This window comes from Natator depressus, chromosome 1 (assembly GCF_965152275.1).
Source record: "Natator depressus isolate rNatDep1 chromosome 1, rNatDep2.hap1, whole genome shotgun sequence".
NCBI classification, from domain to species: Eukaryota; Metazoa; Chordata; order Testudines; family Cheloniidae; genus Natator; species Natator depressus.
In genome coordinates, this window is record NC_134234.1 from 132308951 (window position 1) to 132318514 (window position 9564).

Sequence of the window (9564 nt, forward strand, 5' to 3'; positions counted from 1 at the left end):
ATCAACTAAGGTGTGTGGTGGAGACAGATTACTCAAATCTTGATTACTGCATCGAATTCTGGTTCTATATTAGTTTTTATTCAGCAATAAAAGTTTTCCCACTCTTTTTATTCGTCTTGGCAACTGCCAAAATACTGTACTATAAAACACTTTATAGTGAATATAAATGGATCTTCAGTTTCTTTGATTGTGAAGTCGCCTTTTATTCTTTTAGGACCAGATACATAGGGAACCATTGTCATTTCTGTGAACAGAAAGCTGTAATAATACATCTATAACTATGCTGAACCACTAAATATTTTTTAACCTCAGTTGAGGGTAATTTTCATAGAAGTCTTAAATCCTATCTATCTGCCCCCTAATCATATGTGCCTTTCTGCTTTGTGCTAGCCTGTTAGGTACTGAGCAAAATCTCCTGATAGCTTTTGCAGGAACCAGTGTAAACCAGTAGAATGTGCATAATATATTGCATATAAAAAGCTAAGTTAAAAACAGAGTGCACAGTATTCATAAGTTAGGAAATGTCAGAATGAAGATTGCCCTTCAGTTTGACCTTTATACACCTGCATTATGATAGTCTTGCTCAGCATCAGAATCTGTGACAGAGCCTATGGAATCCTTGCTTTAAACACAAAGGAACATCCTTTCCCCCTCGCCCCCCTGTAATCCTCTTGCTCAAATACATAATGCCAGAATTAAGTTAACTTGGTAGTTTGAGTTCTTCTAATGTAGTTTTTCTGTATGTAGCTTCCTAAGCAACTCCATTCCCCCCTCTACCTGTCCCAAAGGCACAATTCTATCACATGGAAACATATTGTCCCCCCTGCCCGCTGTCTTGGCCCATCAGCAAGATTTAAAATTGGGACCTTTTTTGCCAAATATAGAGGTCTGCCAGCCTACACTGTTGACTTTCTATAATTAACACCTGTGAGACTGAATGAAATTTCATAGGATGGCAGAGCCCACTGTAAACAAATAATGATGAATCAAAGAGATGTTCAGTAGATAAAATGTCTATCTTTTGTTGCTTCCATTATTTTATTTTTATAAATATTGAAGTAGTGGTCTTGCTTAAGCAAAACCAGAGAAATAACATGTTTGATACCCTGGTCTGAATAAAGTTTTAAGTAGAGACAAGTGTTGTAGAGAACACCTTTCCATGGTTGCTGTATTCTGTTTCTATTTAAAGTGAAAGATAAGCATCTGAGCTTTTAGTAATTAATGTATTCCTGTTTACATTTAGATTGCCTTATGTGTAGAATATTCTTTTTCAGTATTCTTTGCTGCTTCAGATTTCTTAATATATAAGATCAAAAGAAATTACTTATTTAAGGGAGCTTAGTGAGGAATAAGGTTGGAGAAGTGTACAGTTTTTTTGATACATTATATGCTGAACATCATTGATACCACTTATATCTAGATCGTATATACTGAAGTATTTATTATACTAAATTTACTGCCTGGTATTCTGGCTTCTAACAGATAACTCCCGTCCAACAGCCAAGCACAATGGGACCAAATTTCCATTCCTTACCTACCAGTGCACAAATGTGCAAAGTATGGCTAATAGTTGAAAATACTAAGTGATATAAAACTTATTTATTTTCTACAGGGATTATTTTTGAGGAGGAGGGTTTTTTTTTTACTAAACTCCTCCGTTCCCAAACCCTGGTTTCACATGTATGTGTCCCAGAGAAGGGAGAGTGTGTCAGTTTTAGCAGCCCTCTCCCCAAGCGTTGGTGGCTGCATCATTGCTTCTTGGGCTCAGCTCTCCAGCCTACACTGCTTGGGCTTCCCTAATGTTTCTGTATCAAAGCTGGGCTCCAGCTGTGGCTCCCAACCCCCTTTTTTGCATGGCTTCATGGAAGAGTGAAGGGAATGTGCACTGTAAGCCAGTTAACTTCCCCTTATGGGGAAAGCTGGAGAACAAGAGGCAGGTTGCAGCAGAACAAGGAGACGACAAAATGTCACCCCATGCAACAAAATGATGCATTTTGTGGCATCTTGGAAAAATGCCAAATTATGTGGCTGTGGAACTGCAGTGTCTACAAAGGAACAAGTGTGTGTGTGGAATCAGGGCCTGCCCTAGACCAAATGACACCCCAAGCAAGGAACATCTTCGGTGCCTCCCTCTTTTGTTAAACTTTTGAGTACCTTATTTGTTGTTGCAGTTGTAGCCCATTTCACGACTTTGATGCACTCTTTGCATGCATGATTTATCTCTATCATTTAAGATGATAAAATTGCATGCTAGGATCTGTAAATCTGTATTTAATCATGCAATGTATAAGCAAATAAAAAAAATGTTTCCTCTAAGCTTATAGAAACTTCTAAATTTTAAGAATAACTGAAATGTACTAACGTCAAGAAATTGAACAGTGCACCAACATTGGGTGGACCCCAGTATTAAATAGTGTTATGGTGGGCCTTAGAATGTTAACCCTAGTCCTTTAGTTCAAAAGGTTGTTTTTTCACCTTTGCCCTCACAAACTGAAGCACAGTTTCAGAGAGATCCAAAGATTGGCCAGTGGCATTTTCAAGTGGTAAAATAGCAAACGATGTCAGTCTCTCGTCAGCAATCGTCGATCAAAGATATGTTTTAATGAACATGAGTTTCAAAAAGCTGCGCTCACCACTTGCAACTGTCCAGTTTGGCCAGCAATGCCCCTCTGCCATGTACATTGGCCAAACTGGACAGTCTCTACATAAAAGAATAAATGGATACAAATCAGACGTCAAGAATTAGAACATTCAAAAACCAGTCGGTCACTCGATTACAGCCCTAAAAGTTGCAATTCTTCAACAAAAGAACTTCAAAAACAGACTCCAACGAGAGACTGCTGAATTGGAATTAATTTGTAAACCGGATACAATTAACTTAGGCTTGAATAAAGACTGGGAGTGGATGTGTCATTACACAAAGTAAAACTATTTCCCCTTGTTTATTTCCCCTCCTACTGTTCTTGTAAAGTGCTGGAAATGGCCCACCTTGGTTATCACTACGAAAGGTCGTCCCCTCTCCCCCCCCCCCCCCCCCACTCTTCTGCTGGTAGTAGCTCACCTTTCCTGATCACTCTTGTTATAGTCTGTATGGGAACACCCATTGTTTCATGTTCTCTATGTATATAAAATCTCCCCACTATATTTTCCACAGTATGCAGCTGATAAAGTGAGCTGTAGCTCACGAAAGCTTATGCTCGAATAAATTGGTTAGTCTCTAAGGTGCCACAAGTACTCCTTTTCTTTTTACGGATACAGACTAACACGGCTGCTACTCTGAAACCTAACATTGTCTGTGAGGATCTTCCACCTGATAGTTGATGCTGAAAACAGGATGTTTATCCTTTTGCAGTACTCTGAAGAGAGATACTGAATCTAAAGGTGATGATGCTACATCTGACACAACCAGGTTGAGAGAATGGCAGCCACAAGGCACGAAAGCTCTTGGATTCAGCACAAGGATCCTTGCCTGGACGCTACTGTTTCTTCCTTTCACGTTCATGCCATTGTTGTAACCTTGGCCACGGCAGTCCTGAAGCTTTTATTTTCTCATTCAAAACATTCATAAACAGTTCTGCTAGGTCTTCTCCAGTAGAGTCATCCACACACCGGAAACAGATAAAGCATTCATTTACTTGGCTACAGCCTTCCTCATCAACAAATCTTATTGTAAACATCTTTTCACTGGGTCTAATATCAGGAATGCAGACCATTTTTACGGCATAGTACTTCGTTTTGCTGAGCTGCATCAATATGTTATCAAACACCTTCCTTTCCATAAGGTCAATCAATTTGTTTTGAATAATTTTGCTGCAGTAATGGTCCATAGCTTCTTTACAAACACTCTCGGTATGTGCTCACGCATGACATCATCGTATTTCCCCAGGAGCTCTGTGAAACTGAGGAAATTACCATTATGCTCAGTGAACAATTTATCTGGCGAGCCCTGGAAAGCCAGATTATTCTTTGCCAGGAAGAGGATAATTGAGATCAGATGCTTGAGCACATTCCTCCAGTGCTGGGTTTCTGCATTAATGTTGCACTGGTTTTCTTCATATGTGCGTTTATTCAGCTTGAGTCTGGACTCGACCTCCATCCATTTGGAGTAAGCTGTAAAATGGCCGGGTGACTTTTCATGTTGCTTCAGAGAATCCATTAAATTATGGCAGTGATTGTAACTGGGAAAGTGCAAGCAGTGACTTGGCATTCTTGTCAATTATTTTGTAACAAAAACAGAATGTGTTGTCCATTGATTTTGAGTAGCTAACACCGATTCAGTTTCTCACCATTCTCAAGCACTCTTTCGCAGTGTGACTTAGAGAAGTGTTGCTTCTGCTCATTTGCTGGAAATGTTATATTCTCGATTTTTCCTGGCCCGTTCAAAATTGTACTAATCATTATCAGCAGAGTTTAGGATCACTGGCCATAAAGCAGGATCTGATGTATTGATTTGTGGTGTGCATGTTTTTTCTCACTGCTCTTTCTGTCATCACTGAGACTGATTCATTATTGTTTCTCTCCTTTTCATGTAAACCAGATTTTTCTTTATCATCACTCTTCTTTACAGTGCCAGGAAAACTGGACGATTCTCCATCACTTTCCTCATCTTTCATTTCTTATTTTCAGGTAAATCTGTTAATTCCTTAGTAATAGGACTTCCATTATTTATGCTTCGCTCCTCAATTTCTTCTGCACTGGGACAATCGGTATTGCCTAAAGCCTGGTCTGTGTTCTGCTTCAGATGTTTTCCCATCAAATTTGCCCCTTGCTGCAAACTGGATTGCAGTTGAGCTTTTCCCTTCCTATACTGAGCTCCTCAAGGCTTCTTCGGGGGCATCTTTCATTTCCTACAAGGGAAAACAAACAATATTAGGGAGAGCAAAAGTCTATGTTCTGCAGTCTTAGAAAGTCCTCAAACATTACGTATTAAGCATGACAAAAGAAGTAACAGTATTTCTGTTGTTGCATAGATAGGGGTTTGATAGATATCTCTGGCATCTCATTAAATATGTCCTTTATTAATCGCTACTTACACTCTTCAAGTCTTAAAACACAAGTACACTTTCACAATTATACAACAAAACAAGGTTCGCAGTATTGCAGTTCGTTCTTTATATCTCGCTGACTGACTGGCGAATCCCCACCCTTTTATACTCACAAGGGCCCGGCTGACCACTTTGTAGGAGGTTTGAGGAAAATGTAGTTCTCAAAGTCTGGAAGGTTCCATGAGATTTTACAAAGGTCCAGAACATTGTAAAAATTGAATCCACATATGGAATACCTGAAATGTTTTACTTCAAACATCCTGTTTTCCCTTTGTCACTAACAACAAAAACTGCACCCCTAGCCCGGCACCCCAGGTGGTTGCCTGGCTTGCTTGGCCCTAAATACATTCCTGTGTGGGATTGGTGGGACTCTGTGAATGAGTGTGTGTGTGAATTAAGAATCCATGAAAGAAGGAGAGCACTGAATGCTCACAGGAGGACAGAAATAGGATTATACTTACTTTCAAGGGTATAAGCTGACTGTTATCTCTGTAGAGCTACAGATCCCATTTTAAATAAATATGGGTGAGACTACATAGTAGGCTCATATGGTGTCTGCTACAGGTAAAGTTGCAAAAACATTTCTGCAGTATCCCCTCGTTTTCATATGCTTATTTCCTGAAACTTTTGTTTTGCACTGAAATTTTCCATACATAGCCTCTATCCCAGCTTTTTTTTTTTTGGTGTGTGAGATGCTTGAGCAAACTCCTTCCATCTCCTTTAGATTTGAAAGTATGAGGGGAAAGGCTATGTTCTTCACTGTGTGTGTAAGACTTTAGCACCATTTACACTTTGAAACTCGTGCAGGAAGGACTATGTACGTCAGCATACGCTATGTTAAGCTTAAAAAACGCTTTGAGAATTGTACAGCCTATTTTACTGCATCTTTAAACCTAAGTATTTTTGTTCTTTGTCTGATTTTAATCTATTGTGTGCTTTCTTCTCAGGTTTCTAGCAGAATACCATGATGACTTCTTCCCAGAGTCTGCTTATGTAGCTGCATGTGAAGCTTACTATAGCACCAAGAATCCTCGGGCAATCTACTGAAGCTTTTAGTGAACAATAAATCCCACTGTACGTAGCCCATGGTTATTGCTGCTTTGCCACATAGCTACGAGATGAAGATGAAAGGGAATTTGAATGGCCTTTTTCAGATACGAAGAAAGGAGTCGCTTCTATGACTACTGGATTCGTTAGCAGAGATGGAGCACGTCTTGTTTCAGAGCCGTGCAAAGATTACATTCTGAATTGCTCCAAGTGTTGCATGTAAGCTGCACTGCTAGAAGAAACCCTGCACTGATTTCTAATGCATAGGACTGCATATAGTTCTTATTAAGAAGGGTGGGGGGGAAAGCAGGTGCATTAGCAGTGGGACATTTTCATGAAAACAAATACCACATGCTGTCTTTCATTTTAACGTGAACTGTTTTCAGCATGAAAAGTAGAACTGGCTTCACTCTCGTGTATGAGAATGCATAACTGGCATCCAGTGGATTTCGTTTCACACACAGAACCCATACTTCATTTTGTGCAACGGTCACGGCAGGAAAGAGTGCTGCATATAGAGGAAGAATTGCATAGCTATTTTATTGTCCTGGTCTCTGAGTCAAGGAAGTAGTTTTCTGTGGCTTAAGTGAAAAATGTTGCTTGCTTTTTCTTTTAAAAAGATATCTGTTTTTTACCCATAGTAGGTTGCCACTGTTACGAGTGCAGACCTCACCCGTGATTCATCTTATCCATGTCTGAATGATTCCTAAAAGCATCAAAGAACAGGATGTTCTAACTGGTTCTCACAGAGGAAGCATAGAGTGAATAAAGTGACAGCAATTACTTTTGACAAACTTTTTTCTTAATAAAGAAACTGGTTGGTAATTGAAGGTGTGATATTTGGGTGGATGATCTCAAAAATGGAGTTTTGTTTGGGTTTTCATAGTATATTTTCACTAAATATTACTATGTAGAGAATGAGGGGTGGACTGTAAAAATGGCACCTTTTTATTGTACAATTCTGCTGTCTGTCATTTAAACCAGAGGCACATCTTAGATTTATACTGACAGATTTTACTCTCTTTAGCACTGCAAAACTCATATAGCTGTGTGAGAATGAGCTGGATTCTGTTATCCCTCTGACAATACATATTTGGCAGAATTAACTAAACCAATTCTGTTTATCTTGGGTACTTCCGTTACTGTGAGTGCCTCACAATCATTAACGTATTTATCCTTACAACAACCCTGTGAGGTAGAGAAGTGCTGTTATCCCCATCTTGGAGATGGGGAATCTGAAGCACAGAGAGGCAAGTGACTTGCCCCACAACACAAGAAACCTGAGCACAAAATTGACCCAAGGTCTCCCAAGTCCTGGGCTAGTGCACCAATCACTGGTCAGTCCTTATTCCCTTGAAGTACCTCAATTACAGAACGATTGCCTGTGATTCTGGAGAACCCACTTGAACTTGCAGGTCTTGGAGTAAGTAAAACCATCTCTTTACATGTAAATCACAAATATATTCTGTAAGGAGTAACCCAGGTCTGAAGAAAGAGCTTGGTGTAAGCTTGAAAGCTTCTTTCTCACCCCAACAGAAGTTGGGCCAATTAAAGATATTACCTCATCCACCTTGTGTGTCCAATATCCTGGGACGAACACAGTTACAACAGCACTGCATTACCAATTAATGTCACTTGTCAAGAGTGGAATGGCATGTTAAAGCCTTTGAACTGAAAAGCTAGAGATGACCTTGGTTTTAGTGAAGGAGACTCTGCAAAAGGAAAAACTTCTACAGAGACTTAACGTCAGCGTAGCTACACTCATTTTGGATCCATACCAAAATGAGATTTGGAGACCCTTATTTCTAAAGGTTCATTTAGTGGTGCTATTTTTTAATTGTATTCCTGTACTACCAAGGCTATAGTCTCCATTCCAAAACTGTAGAGATTCTGAATCTGTAGTACAAGCTGAGATGCTCACAATCCTCTTTAATATGGGACACTCCTGTCATAAACTTGATACAGCAGGTAAAAAATACCATTCAAATATTAATGTCTAACAAGATATTAAGCTTAGAATATTGCTGAAACTCCATCCTTAATCCTTTCCATTGTGGCAGAGTATTGCAGTGCATATGATAGGTCAAATTTTTTTTCCCTATCAATGCCTAAGAATAAGAGGGCAGATTGAGAGTAGAATTTAAATCTTATTGCATGGTTATGTTTTAACTGTAACAGTGACATTTTGTGCATGCCATAATTATTTATTAATGTCTGTATTCAGTTATATCAGTGATTTGAGAAGCAGCATAGGTAGTATCTGCATGCATTGTGCCTGGTTCAAACCAGTTGTATGAGCAACTCATTTTCATGAGTAGCCACTTCTTTTGCATCCTATAAATCTGCTGCAACATGTGAGAGCCTGATCAAAGTATTCATTGATTTGTGTTGAGTATAACACTAAAGGCAACCTGCAAATCTTCCTACAAAATGTCTTCATCTGGAGCAATATGTGACTTGTCCATTTATGAGGACTATTTGCCACATTACCAGATTCCTCAAAGGGAGCAGAGAGACTTGCAGGCTATCTTCTCATACCTATGGTTTAATTATAGTGGTACTGAAGAAGCTGCTATAGGTGAAGGTTAGAGAGCATTTTGGTTACTTGTAATATGTTTTGTAGGCTGCTTGTTTTTAAAAAGAAAATCCTCCGAACAGAAATACTTTGGTTATGCTTAGATCTCACGTGTGTGGCTGAGTAGGAGGTAGTTTTTACTAATTGTTTGTTTTTAATCAAAGTTTAATATGGATTTTTATACTTTTTACTGTGAGTAAGTCACTAGTGCACAGTTATCTAATTACTCTGGCATTAAATATCTGCTGTTTTTAATAAAATTTTTTGAAATGTACAATTGATATAAACAGCAACTAATTGGATTTTTTGTAAGGATTTTACTCACTGACGGATGATATGACACACACAGTATATATGCAGTATTGCCAACCCCAATCATTCTGAAATCATGAGTTATGCCCCCAAAAGTCATGAGATTGGCTTACAAATCATGTTTACCTTCTGTTTTTGGGTCTCTAAGGCATACATGGGTCAAGTTTTTATGCTTTTCATTGCAACTATGAGTGTTAGAAAACTCCCCCCCCCCCCCCTTTTTTTTTTTTTTAAATAAGAGCTGAGATTTTCAGCTAATCACAGGCCTCCAAGAGCTGGGACTTTAGGAAAGTATCAGAAGATTGGCAATAAAATTGTGAGTTGTCAACACTGCATTGTTGCAGGATGCCATTACATTCAACACACACTTTGCAGTTTTTCTGATGCAAACAGATGTGAGACATAACTCCGCTTCCAATAGGAGTGTTTTTCAGGTAAGAAGTAGTTGCTTAAACAAAATTGTACTTTATAAAATGGCCTACCTATGCCAAAAGGATATATCTATAGTTTATGGAGCAAATAATACATTTTTATGACTTTAAGTTTGCTTGCAATGAATATTAATGTCTAGATAAATAGTGTATC

The 9564-nt window shown here is 38.8% G+C and overlaps 1 protein-coding gene across 7 annotated transcripts in view; it reads left to right on the forward strand.

Moving 5' to 3' along the window:
* The window catches only part of MSL3 (MSL complex subunit 3), a 39081-nt gene extending 30201 nt beyond the window's left edge, over positions 1 to 8880 (forward strand). For 5 of the 7 annotated variants that reach the window (XM_074966678.1, XM_074966730.1, XM_074966721.1 and 2 more), the window contains exon 13: positions 5993 to 8879. In XM_074966678.1, the coding sequence (XP_074822779.1) occupies positions 5993 to 6092 (100 nt within the window). In that variant the 3' untranslated portion in view covers positions 6093 to 8879. Of the gene's footprint in view, positions 1 to 5992 lie in introns of all 7 variants that reach the window. The other 2 variants (XM_074966703.1, XM_074966685.1) reach the window with 2 other exon arrangements.
* The last annotated feature ends 684 nt before the right edge of the window (positions 8881 to 9564 follow it).